At 40.7% G+C, this 12,972-nt stretch overlaps 1 protein-coding gene across 10 annotated transcripts in view; it reads left to right on the top strand.

The window, feature by feature from the left end:
- The window catches only part of LOC122885894 (interleukin-1 receptor accessory protein-like 1-B), a 304,362-nt gene that overhangs the window by 286,960 nt on the left and 4,430 nt on the right, over positions 1–12,972 (top strand). For 8 of the 10 annotated variants that reach the window (XM_044217632.1, XM_044217633.1, XM_044217631.1 and 5 more), the window contains 4 exons: positions 2,499–2,631; positions 6,669–6,814; positions 10,114–10,260; positions 12,561–12,731. In XM_044217632.1, coding sequence (XP_044073567.1) covers positions 2,499–2,631; positions 6,669–6,814; positions 10,114–10,260; positions 12,561–12,731 — 597 coding nt within the window. The remainder of the gene's footprint in view (positions 1–2,498; positions 2,632–6,668; positions 6,815–10,113; positions 10,261–12,560; positions 12,732–12,972) is intronic. The other 2 variants (XM_044217634.1, XM_044217637.1) reach the window with 1 other exon arrangement.

Below are 12,972 nucleotides of genomic sequence, written 5' to 3'. Positions count from 1 at the left end.
ATGACAACTGGGCAAACTCCATCTGCTGATGAAAGTCGTGTGATACGATAGAAAGCTCCAGTTTTGTTTTGCCAAATATAAAATAATACTTGTCAATCTTTATCAGAGCCTAGATAAGTTATTTTTATGCGCGACATCATCTCAATTTGAAGTATATGGGACAATCAGGCAGGGCAAGAGAATTCACATGTCAAGGGCCAATCTGAAATAGAAAAAATACTTTTGTGGTATATACGCTGGGGGAGCAACTTTTATAAGAATGATTGGCCACCATTTTGCAACACAATGTCCAGCTATCATACTGCATCCATGAATGTAATGGTGATGTTGCAGGTGTAACACCACCCACTGGTGTTTGTAACGGTGGAAGAAGTAGCAAAGGTGGCTGTGAGAGCGTTTGAGGGAGTTTGGGGGAGTGCTGCACTTGGATTAAAATGAGACAACATGGGGCCTCCAACAATTTCCTGTGATTCCCAGGGAGCTCAGTGGAGACTTCCTCTCGAGGCAGCGGCTGCCGGCAGCATGACATTCCTAGTTTACAATTGATCTGTGGGATAAACTAACAACACGGGGGAGATTTCTAAACAAAGGAAAAGGGAAATGCTGCATCTGTCTCACACCCAGAGATACACAGTTGTACAATATGTCATTTGCACATTATGGTTACTTTGCATGTTTGCTACACAAATGATTAAGTGTCACTATACAGTAAAGTACAGCTGCACCAAAACCTGTGTGTGTGTGTAATCACATGCAGGAGGTTCCTATTTTGTAGGTACAGCGTGTAGCCTTTGTAGAGCCTGGCTGTGCACAAATACCAAGCTGAGAGTGGCTGTTGAACTTTGGAAATGTCAGCCTCTGCTCCTCACAGACAGTACTATAAGTTCATTCCTGGGTGTCCTCCCATCCTCCTTCCCTTCACACCTTAAAACTTTCCTTGTGCAGAGAGTGACCTACTGAAATCTTTTGAAGCTGTGTCTGAGTTGTGGGCAGGATGAGCACAGAGGATACATGCCCTCAGTTCAGACACAAACAGTCTTTCATAAATAACCTTGCCAGGGTTCAAAGATCATCACAAAAAAATGGAAACCCAAAGTGCTATGCAATCCAACAGAACAGTCTTGCAATGAATTCTAGCATTTTGTTTTGACTCTATCAGAGAGCATTTGACTCAAGCATAGTTTGAAGCTCTAGTTAAGTACTATAGGTTGCCTTCTGTTCTGTTGCACTAGATTGTTGGGAGTTGTCCATGGTGCTGTCATATGCTACAGATTAATGAATACATGTCCCATACCAGTACAGTGTACCTTGCACTCCTGCTTATAAATCCTTCTGTGAAACAGGAAAAACTATCTTCACCCCCATCCCCTTCATGCCTTTCTCCCAGTGCTTCCCAAATCACATGCTTGTGGAACATCCTCCACCATACAGTTTACTATAAAGGCTGCATGATGAGCCTCCCCTCGTCTGTGTGTTGTTTACATGTTGCTGTGTGGTTCACTGAGAGGCAGCAGCATGTGATTGCTGCACCCCAGGCCTTTTGAGAATGCCACTTCAAAGGAATGCAAAATAAACATGTGCATAGTAGATGCCAACAATGCTCTATCTTTATGTTCACCGGCTTAATACACACATAGTTCATAGACAGTGAAGGTCTTGCATGAGTGGTAAAAAGGGGCCTCTTTATGCCAGTTCTAGTCAGCTCACACCAGTGCTACATGTAACATTAGGTTTACATTTTTTTACTTGTTACCCCTTTTTTTAATTGGTGCATGAAGTATCACCTTTTTCTCCCTTCTGAATACTTGCCCTCTCTGTTGAACCAAAGAGATACTCCAAAATAAGGAGCCAATAGGGTCTTATTTCCATGAAATAAAACCCTATTGGCTCCTCATTGGTGCCTCCTTCCTTCTTCTTCCACATATAAATTCTCAGCAAACTGCAGTTGTTGACTCCTGACCTTCCTTCATACCCAGCAGCAGCTCTAAATAAAATAATGTTATTGTCATCCTCCTCTCACTTCCTTTTGCCTTCTTTTCTCTCATGGACACACAGTCTCGAGGGGTTTTTTAGGAAGCTCTTGAGTGCCCTCATGTGTTCATTACTGTTTACTTGCTTTCAGATCAGTATACTGTATGTGTGTGCTGTTGACATGAGCAAATCAAAACATTTCCTGAGATTTTCCCCTTGATTCAGCTTACATGTTTTCTCATCCAACCACTTTTGACATGAATTTTGTGCAAGGATAACTGCGTGCATGTATGTGTGTGTACAAGTATGAGTGTGGGCAAGCGTGCGCACTAGCATACGTGTGTATGATGCACAAATTACAAAGAAGTGTGAATACAAATGTCACCTATAAAAAAAGTGTTTGTGTTGATGACTTTGAAGGCGCAGATATTATCTAATCTTATTTGGGCTGTGAACATGAAACGCATACCTTTAACAAGCCGGTAGGACAATCAAGCATGACAGCATGTCATCTCCTGTCTTTGCAGGAAGTGCTTTGAACCTGACTTGCCGGGCGTTTTTCGGCTACAGCGGTGATGTCAGCCCACTCATCTACTGGATGAAGGGAGAGAAGTTCATAGAGGACTTGGATGAAGAGAGAGTCCAGGAAAGCGACATCAAGTAAGAAACATTGCTGGAGTTTAAATCATTTCACTGGACATGGCAGTAATGAGGAATTAATAGCAAACGTAGATACATTTACTGGAAAATATTAAAGGACAATACCAATGGTATTGCATGTTTTAGCCCATTAACTCCAAATTGCATACACTAAACCAACCATTTTCCAGATATTTATTTGCTGCCTTCCAAGCAGCTGCTGGTTTCCATTTATTTTGCAATGGTATGAATATCATGCAGAGACTTGACGCTTGTTTTAAATCATTATTCATTAATTTTGTCCCCTTTATTTTTTTGTTTAAATTACGTTATTGTCCTATGGAAATGCATTAGCAAGTAGGTGGAAACTGGATAACTCATAATACGTTACATTGTGCACAGTGACAATAGAACTGCACACATCGTATACATAGCAAGATAATATCTGCGTGAGTAAAGAGGAACACACACCCCTGATATTTACTGCAGGAGTAATGCTATTCATTTGCTACATTATAAAGTGCTGTCATTATCACATGTTTTTTAATCACAAAACACACACACAGCAACATGTATATTGACATAATTTAAAGGTTTGATGATGATTTTAACCTCGCAAAACAGCAGCAGCTGGGCTAGTTCTTTTTCTCTCTCTCGATTTTTAGCATGATGTTTTGATCAAAACAAATATGAGCTACTAAACAAATGCAAAGAAAGATAAAATATGTATATGTGGTCATTTTATAATAAATAGTTTATTAAATGGGCAATGCATGTAACTAAAAAACATAAATATTTGCTTAAAAAACTTAAACCTGTCATAAAGGAAAACATCCCTTGCCTTATGACATGCAGTTATTATTACGATTGTCTCCAAGTACTGCAGGGTTTGAGTTAGTTTCCTCTCATGAAAGAAGTCTGGAGTTTTAATGAGACATCTGGGAAGAATTCATGTAAATTTTATTGTATTTTGGACAGTATTTGAAAGTAGGTCTCTGTCTCCATTTAAGTTGTTACATGGGAACCAACTTGTTTTTTCTCTGTCTAACCATGTCTTTCCATAGCAAGCATTTTTTTCTTCACTCTTCTTCAAATGTCTGTTTTTCAGCTGCAGAACAGGATGCACATTTGCTGGTTTATAGAGTTTTACAAAAAGCCAGTCCATGTCCTGCTTTCTGTCAACATGCATGTATGCATTTTCTAACATTATGCACCAAGGATGAATGTGCCAAACGTTAAACACATCTTTTTAAAAAGCAGTTTCTGTAACTTGTCCTCTCTTTCCGTTTCCTTTCTATGCAACATTGTAAAATTTGCCCAACACACCTTACTTTCAGGGCTCTAGGACATTTAAAACAAGCCCATTTTCATGTCTTTCCCTCCTAGTGATGTAACACATTTAAACAAGTCCATTTCCTGGTCCATGTGCATGTTTCCCATTAGGGCTGTTTGGAGAAGCTACAGCTCTTGGGAGACAGCCCTGTCAGATGGTTAACAACCACCATTTTTCACACCGCCGCCACTGTCGCTATCTCCCTCGCTGCACCCACCTATAGCAGCATGTAGATGGGGAGCTGAGGAGGAGGGGTAGGATGAGAAGAGAGGGAGAGGTAGAGAAAGAGAGATGGAGCACACAGGGAAGAAGTGGAAAGAGTAAGAAATATGGTAGAAGTCACTTGGAAGGATAGTAAAGAAGACACATCTGTGATAGTGAGTTTTCTTGTGCACGGATATGAACATGCAACACAAACAAATCCCATTTTAACCACCAACACTGCTCTCCTGTCTGTCTTTTTCTCTCTGTCTTCCTCCATTACTCCCTGACACCAGGATTCCCCCACTCACTGGCTGAGGGGTTATGTTGTCAATAATTCATACCGATATTTCATGCAGCGGATCAATAATGTATTTGATCATCCACTCTGTTGCTGATGCTGCTACCATACGTATTTCACATCCAGCCATTGCCTTGGTTTCACTTCCTATAAAGTCAGCCAGAGATATGGAATGGGCAAAGACAGGGATAGGAGAAACTAAACATGAACAAATCTGTGCTTACCCTGCAGCCAAGCTGTCTCCCTTTTAGATGATACAGTGGGCATGTTTCTAAGGGTTACCTCTCTTCTTCAGGTTGGCACCCACACACTTTTAGCTTTATTACTAATGCATCAGCAGTCAAACCTGAGCTTAGAAACGAGAGAGTTTCTGCAGGCATTTATTTACCCAACTCTGAGCCTATTGATTTGGAGGAGTTCATTTCTGTGGTAACCCGAGCCCATAAATTCTCATTTGCGCCACCGGACAGGGCAATTGTAGTTATCATAGCATGGATGACTGGACATTAGCATAGCATGCAGAGATTAATAAATTAGCAAAACAAATAAGGCTCAGCATAATAAAGAAGGTGATCGATATGTTATTGATCCGATTCAGTCGGTGTTTTGCAGGTGTACATTCAATTGAATTTATAAAAGGAATAAATAAGTTGGAAATTGATCACTAAATGAGCAAACACAGAGGTTTTGCTAATGAGGAAGGGAGAGAAAAATTGAAAAGAAATGGTGCCTGCAGCAGCCATAGTTTGAGAACACGTTCATGATTTACTCATTTGGTGAACTCTATATCTATAAACTCAGTCACCCAAAAGAAAAGTAGAGGACTTTACTCAAGAGTTTTATAAAAATGTACATGGAATTCTACAAATCTGACACTTAGGCCATCTGATTCACCAGTGTAGGAACATTGTGCAGTAGATGAAGCTATACACAGTCTGATACAGTTAAAATTCACTCTTCAGCTGCTTCAGCCCAGCTGTTTGTGTGTGTTTATTATGACCTCCTATTCATCTGTATCTGTGTGCTTCACCTGGACCTTGTTATCCACCTTCTCTAACTTTAGGTCCTCATCAACTCCATTTGAGGCTCAGGTTGAACTGCGGTGGTCATTATTCATCAGGTTGTATGGCAGCGAGCTGTGTTGGCTCATATAGTGTGATAATGTGAAACTGGAGGCTTCAAAGTACCCACCACTCCCTGGAGAGACATGAATTATTCCCGTGCCTCCTTCTCCCAACGCCCCAGCCCCCACCCCATTGCACAACAAACTCAGCTGAAACTACAAATATCATCAGCACTGCAACTGCCTCTCTACGCAAAAACCCATGATACACTTTCAATTACTGATGCCAAATCTCCCCAACAAGCTGTCCTTATGTGCAGTTTATTGGCTTGAAGGCGAGAGAGAAGAGAGATACTTGAGAGTCATTATCCCCCTACACACTCAATCACACACTCACACACACACTCGCTCCTCTTTCCTCCTCCCACTCCTCCTTCTCAACAGATAGCCGTTATTAACACATACAGTAGATGATACATGCACATGCACACATGCTCCCACACACACACAGACACACACAGAGGAGATCTCTTTCTCATTTGCACTTTGTTTCCTCCAAAGTGTCATTTGTGCTGAAGGTGCTGTAAAAGTGGGCTAAGTAGTGTGTCTAAGGTATGAGGGAGCATTATCTCCCTATTCTCTCCTCCATCAGACTCAACCAGCCCAGCGGGGGACACTCATTTACTTTGTGGAATATTACTTTCTCTCCTTCTCTCCGTTACCATGGCAGCCGCTATAAAAAGATTTTCTTCTGATCGCCACTATTTGATTTGCCCCCCGCACGCTCCGAGGAAGAGCCCTTATTGATTTTCATTTCTTGTATGTTTTGAGTGCAGAGAAAGGAATTAACATACCATGAAGTACTTACAGTAACACAAAAGGGGGCTTCATGAAGGTACAGTTGTACAGAAATCACACTGCTCGTGGGCATTTTATGGCTTGAATTGTAACACAGTATGTTCTGTTATTGCTACACTCTGTATCATGACCCTTTAAGCCCCATCACATACATGTTGCTTGCCATTACATTAACTTGCACTGATGAAACATTCTTTTACATTAGCACAGATCAGAGGAACTTGTTTAAACTTCCCACCCACTGTTTCCAAACCTGGTGCTGCAGAGAAGCATTGCTCAATAAGTGTTGGTTTGTCTTGCAGGCTTGTCAAGGAGCATCTTGGTGAGCAGGAAGTGGCCATTTCCTTGACTATTGACTCCTTGGAGGAGGAGGACCTGGGAAATTATTCCTGTTATGTGGAAAACGGTAATGGCCGTCGCCAAGCTACCATCCAGCTCCTCAGGCAGGGTAAGAGCTCTTTGACATTTCCCACTGAAACCTTGAGGAGTGTTAACCCCTTAACATCCAGTTTTTGCATTTTATTTCCCAGTAAATGGCTTTAAGGTTGAAAAAATCATCTTATTCCTCACTGTCTGACACTACCATATATATTTTGTATCAACTTGTTCCACCTCTTATTAAAGCTATATCATGAACGAAATATTCAAAGCCTGGCTGCACCATTTCATCAAATGGAAATGTTCTAGATGTCTTGTGCATCATTTTATACACATTTCCCCAAACTTCAGCCTGACATATTTGGTATCTTTGGGAATTCTAGGATTTCCACTAAAATTCAAAATAAAGTTTGGCTGCACAGCAGTCGCTGCTTCATTGAGGTTAAAGGGGATAAAGCTGCTCTAATCAATATTTTTATATGGATCAATGGATCAAATATGTGTAATGTGAAAGGGGTCACTTGCAGTGACAAACACATAGAGTTTTATCACCCGTAAATAGGCAACTGTTTGTTATCTAGTTTGCCATATCAAATTTGTGTTGTTTATGTTGTGTTTACAGCTTGTTTTTGCCACAAAAAATTGATTTGGAAAGTTTAAAGCAGTCAGGTGTACACAGTATAAACCATCTGTTTCTTTAAGATCACTTCAGATATTGGAATATTCTTTTAACGGGATAAAGAGGACTTCATATACCTCCCGTCATACCCCCAAAGACCTTACAGCGCTCTTTTAAACAGCATCCTTTTGTTTTTTCCTTTCTGGTTCTTTTCTTTCTTTTTCCATCCATGTTTGTGTTAACAATCTGTGTTTGAACTCCATTTGGTCTTGTTGTTTCTGTCTACATGTGCTCCAGCAGCTGTGCAGCTATTTTGGCTCTCTAGCATGACTTGTCTGAAGCTCTTTTCATGCACTAGTTGTCACCCTGCAAAGAGAGGTAATTTGATGGCTGTTTAAACAGCAAATTGGTCCTCAGCTTTTCCCAACAGGCCAATAAGTTCAGCATACAATTACATTTTCAGTCTTTATCTGTCTGTTTCCCCGCTTTAATCTCTGTCTTTGTGACCGTCTTTTGTAGATGGCCCACTTCCATTTCAGTGGTCTTTGTAGACTCTAGACAGCTTCATTTAACTCTCTCTGTCAAAGCAGCATTTCCGAGGAGAAGGATGCTAAGAAAGACTTCAAGTGATGCTCACTCTCTTTATGTCTTCCACATTATTCTGATGTTTATTTCATGTTTCCCCTCCCCGAATGCATCACTCATAAGCCCTGCAGCAGGTTTGTGAATGTCTCTGCAGGCTGCCTTTCCTTCCATCTCACAAGAAAGAAAGAAATGGAAAGAGAGAAGGCAGAAGGGAAGTGGTGGCCAGTGAAACATAAACAACTTGACAACAGAGTGAGGATGATGCTGTTTATTAGTTAAAAGCATTAAATTACATAAATTACATATTACAGGGCCATAACAACAGTGCTGTTAAAAATCTTTACAAGTTATAGCACTAGTTCGACATTTTGGGAAATACCCTTATTAACTTGTTTTCCGAGCGTTACTGCTCTCATGTCTGTACGGTGAAAATGAAACTTCCGCCAGCAGCCAGTTAGCTTAGCTTAGCTTAAAGACTGGAATCAGTAACTTCCTGGAGTCTCGGCTGCCAGGCAACCAGCTAAGACTCTAGGAAGTCATTGCGCCTGGGCAAGAAATAGTGTGGCAGGTAACCCCACATAAAACCACATTGTGTCATTTTTACACTTTGTTTTTTTTTGACTAATTAAATAAACGAAATATAAAGTGTAAATTAGTGAGCTTTAGAGGTGCTGGTAGGCAGATTTGTTACCCCTGGACCGAGCTGTTTCGCCCTGTTTCCAATTTTAATGCTATGCTAAGCTAACATCAGTTGGCTGCAGCTTCATAATTACCGTACATGACATGAGAGTGGTATTATTTAGTCTAATATTAAGAGTTAAATTCAACCATTTGGGGTAAAATAAACATTCAGTCTTTCTGTTTATTCAAGTGCAAAAATCTAACTAGGTGTTGAGTATGGACTATTGGAGGGATGAACACCTCCTGCACAAGATATTCCCTCATTTATATATACAACCTTTATTTAATCAGGTAATATCATTGACATCAAGATCTCTTTTGCAAGAGAGACCTGTACAGCAAATAGAAAGAAAAACAAACATAGCCAGACATAACAAAAGGACATATAGCATCAAAGACAGTCATAGACATCACTAAATAGATTTGAAAATAAAAGTTTATGTGATATAATTTGGTTTTATGGAGATGGTGGTGGAGAGTGTTGTCTTACATTTTGGTCCAAAATCTTCCAAAGGTGTGAAACTGGGTTGATATCTGGTGACTGTAAAGGCTGTAGCATTTTATTCACATCATTTTCATACTCACCAAACCATTCAGTGAGCCCTGGGGCACGGAAGCACCTGCATTTGATATGTTTCTCCACTCTTTTATTCAGGTCTTTGTCCTCCATCTGTATGTACCTTTGCAGTGTACATAATCTGTGATAATATAGAGGGTGCATTGTGGTTGCCATGGCAGCCATGCAGTATTCCAGCCCACAATGATATGATATAAGGTGAACCTGTTCTAACTGAGCCAACCAGGTGAATGCTGCTTTCATACACAACATAACTCATCCTTCCCCAAGCTAGGTCTCTGGGGAGATGGAGAGGAGATAATAGAGAAGAGAAATGAATGGAGAAACAGAGGGAGAGAAGAGAGGGGGGAGGAGAAGCCAGAGAGCTCTGAAGAGAGAGAGAGAAGAAGAAGAGATATGATGGAGAGGGGAGTAAGTGAGATGACTAAACTGAAGCCTCTTGTTTTGAAAATGCCTCCATCCATGTCCAGGATTGTCACGACAGCCAAAGTGCAGAGCTGTGTCATTGCTGCACTGCTCCAAAAAAATGAACCCAATTTGTAATCATCTCCTTCTTTTTTTGTGTGTCCCTGCACCGTGCCCTCTCATTTTTCCCAAAGTCATTACGAGCCTCATGTTTCTTCCCCCTGAAGATTGATGCTGCTTTACTGTAAGCTGAGCTCTGACAATACTGATGATTGTCAAGCCTTCTAGTGAATGTAAATACGTCCTATAAGTGCCTCATCCTTTAAGTTTCACAGGGAAATGATGACGATAAAAGACAAACTATTAGCCCAACCTGGTGCAGAAATAAGTCAACAGCCTGTTATGTATATTCATAACTAACTAACTATGTAACTGTGAATGTAATTCAATCCATGATTGTCTCAGCACAAAATATTTTCTGGTCTATGTGTGTCATCCTCAGCAGAGCTCATGTACACCGTGGAGCTGGCAGGAGGGCTGGGAGCGATCCTGCTGCTACTCATCTTCCTCATCTCCCTCTACAAATGCTACAAGATAGAGCTGATGCTTTTCTATAGGAGGCACTTTGGCAGTGAGGATGTGGATGGAGGTAAAGACAGCCAAAACATCACAAAGAAATCTTCTCTGTTTCTGCCTGAAGCCTTTTAACCTCCAACTTGTTCTCACATTTTTTCACCAGGCCTTTTTTATCCACAATACGATGTCAAGCGAGCATAGACGACTGTGTATGTGCCTGTGTGGGTTTGTTTTCATGGATGTGAATAGGTTCTGTTTGTTTACCAATGTGCATAAGTTTTTGTGTGTGCGTGCATTTGTGTGTGTCTGTGTTCTGTCAGAGCCTCTATCCATCTATCCATAACAGACTCCCTGGTAGATACAAATATCTTCTCTGGTTCTATCTCAGTGACAGCAGCCCATTTCCTCTCTCACTCTTGAGAGACTGTTGGTGTAGAGGTGCACGTGATTGTGTGCGTACATTGCTGCAATGGCTGCATAGGGAAGTGAGGAGACAGATTTTCAATTTGTTGCCCATTTAAAAAGAGATCAGTCTCAATATGTCATGGAATGATGCCCACCCTCTGCTGTTGAAGGCCAGATAGCGGGACATGGGGACTGGGCAGGCTCGAAGCTCCTTCCCCGAGTGACAAATAGGGGCGTGCAGCCTGAAATTGGACGGCAACTTTTTGTTTTCTCTACAGAACCTAACTTTTGCTTCAGTTAAGGATTCGTCTGTTTGTGTCCCAGTATCTTCCCTTTTTACTTTGTATTTTAACTCTGCTTTCTTTTCAATAAATCCGGAAAGACTGAACTCATTTTTGAATCACTAGATTGTTTCTACAGTAGCATGAATTATCTATTACACACTGTTTTGTTGACTCAAACTTCCACATGATTAAGTCATACCATCAGGGACCGCCGATACAAGCTGTTTTTGATTTTCCAAGTTTGCTAGGTGGTTAATTTGCAAGGTTGGTTTCTAATTTGAAAGTGTTGTTTGATGTTTAGATCCTATCGAGCGCAGCCCTGGCCTTTCCAGTGAGTTTCAAAGCTGCATGTGCTCCTCAAAGAGTTTATGAAGAAGCCCCTCTTCAATTTGGCTGGCCTGCACTCCAGTTTCTACAGAGTATAATGACTAGGACTCACTGTACATGTCACCAGTACTGCTTTTTTCCCATTGTCTATTTTCTGCCTTTTCAGTTCTTCCCACTGTCTTCTGGGAAATAATTTTGAGGTGTAGAAGAGGGTATTGCTTGAGTCTTGATTTAGGTATTTTTGTATCTACCCGAATTTATTTCTCATATATACTATTTGGCCAAAGGTATATGTACACCCATGTACTCTTGTGTACTTTTGGTGTGTGCCTGTTTTTTGAACGTTACTTTGCTTGAATTAAGGATGCTAAAGCATGGTTTGGAGAAGTATTTTTCCTGTATCAGAATGACAATGCCTCTGTGCACAGAGTGAGATCCAGAAAGAAAAGGTTTTCTGAGTTTGGTGTAGAAGAACTTGACTAGCCTCAACCCCATCCAACACCTTGATGAACTGGAACGTCGACTACAAGCCAGGCCTTATCACCCCAACATCACTGGCTGACTTTACCAGTGCACTTGTGGCTGAATGGGAGCAAATCCCTGCAGCTTGGTTCCAAAATCCTGTGGAAAGACTGTCATAGCAGCATTTTACGGAAAACGTACAAGTGATTGAAACATCAATGGGTGTTTTGAATAAAAACGAACATTGTAATCGATACAGAACAGACAAAGTAAACTGATGCAGTGTAGTACAATCACAATTTTTACTGTGGTCTAGACTACATTATATTTACAGTAACACAACATATTCAATAAAAACCAGTGGCAAGTCATTGTTAGTTTACATCATTTTAGGTACTCACCTCAGCATAAATTGAATTTTTTTTCTTAGAGCTTTTGTATAATCTTTGAGGAAATGATCATTACATACTCTGATTCAAATTTTGTAATAAAATATATACAAAATATACTGTATTACAATCTTGTGATGCTGTGATAAACTAAATGTGTGATGTATTGCCTAATTTGATAGACATTTTCATTTTGTGCGCTACGTATATGAGATTTTGAGCAGTATAGCGTTTTGTGTTAAGGGTTTTATAATTGAAACTGCTGTGAAAGTTGAGCCAAAGCTGTTGTAAAAGGCTGTAATGCCTGCATGGTTTTGAAATGCGATCTTTTTAATCAAATATGGGTGTTATGTTCAGGTGCCCACAAACTTTTGTCCATCTAGCATATGTGTATACAAGTTTTTGATTGTTCCATAAGGACTCTAGGGACATTGTGCCTTTTGAGCTGAATGTCAATGCATTTAGTGCACCTTTTTCATGAGCTGTTGCTTCTTTCTGTTTTTCAGAAAACAAAGACTACGATGCGTACCTGTCCTACACCAAAGTGGACCCTGACCAGTGGAGTCAGGAGACCAGGGAGGAGGAACGCTTTGCCCTGGAGATCCTCCCTGATGTCCTGGAGAAACATTATGGCTACAAACTCTTCATCCCAGATCGAGATCTCATTCCAACAGGAAGTAAGCACTGTGACTGTCTGTGTTATACATGCTTGTACGCATGTGTTCATGTAACATACTGTATTGGAGTGTGAGGGCATTTACAGTCACTCGTATACTGTAGTTGCTGCAGTGTTTGGCACATTTGTTACACTTTGTCATTCACTTGCAAGGACCACACCACAACAATGTGAGTTTAAAGGTTAAATGAAATGAGGAAGTACTGGATGTTGAGGATGACTGAATGGATGTGAGGAAGGGG

The sequence above is a fragment of the Siniperca chuatsi genome, linkage group LG12 (assembly GCF_020085105.1).
Source record: "Siniperca chuatsi isolate FFG_IHB_CAS linkage group LG12, ASM2008510v1, whole genome shotgun sequence".
Lineage (NCBI taxonomy): Eukaryota > Metazoa > Chordata > Actinopteri > Centrarchiformes > Sinipercidae > Siniperca > Siniperca chuatsi.
The sequence above is the reverse complement of the archived record's forward strand: the minus strand, read 5'-3'. Positions and strand labels throughout refer to the sequence as shown.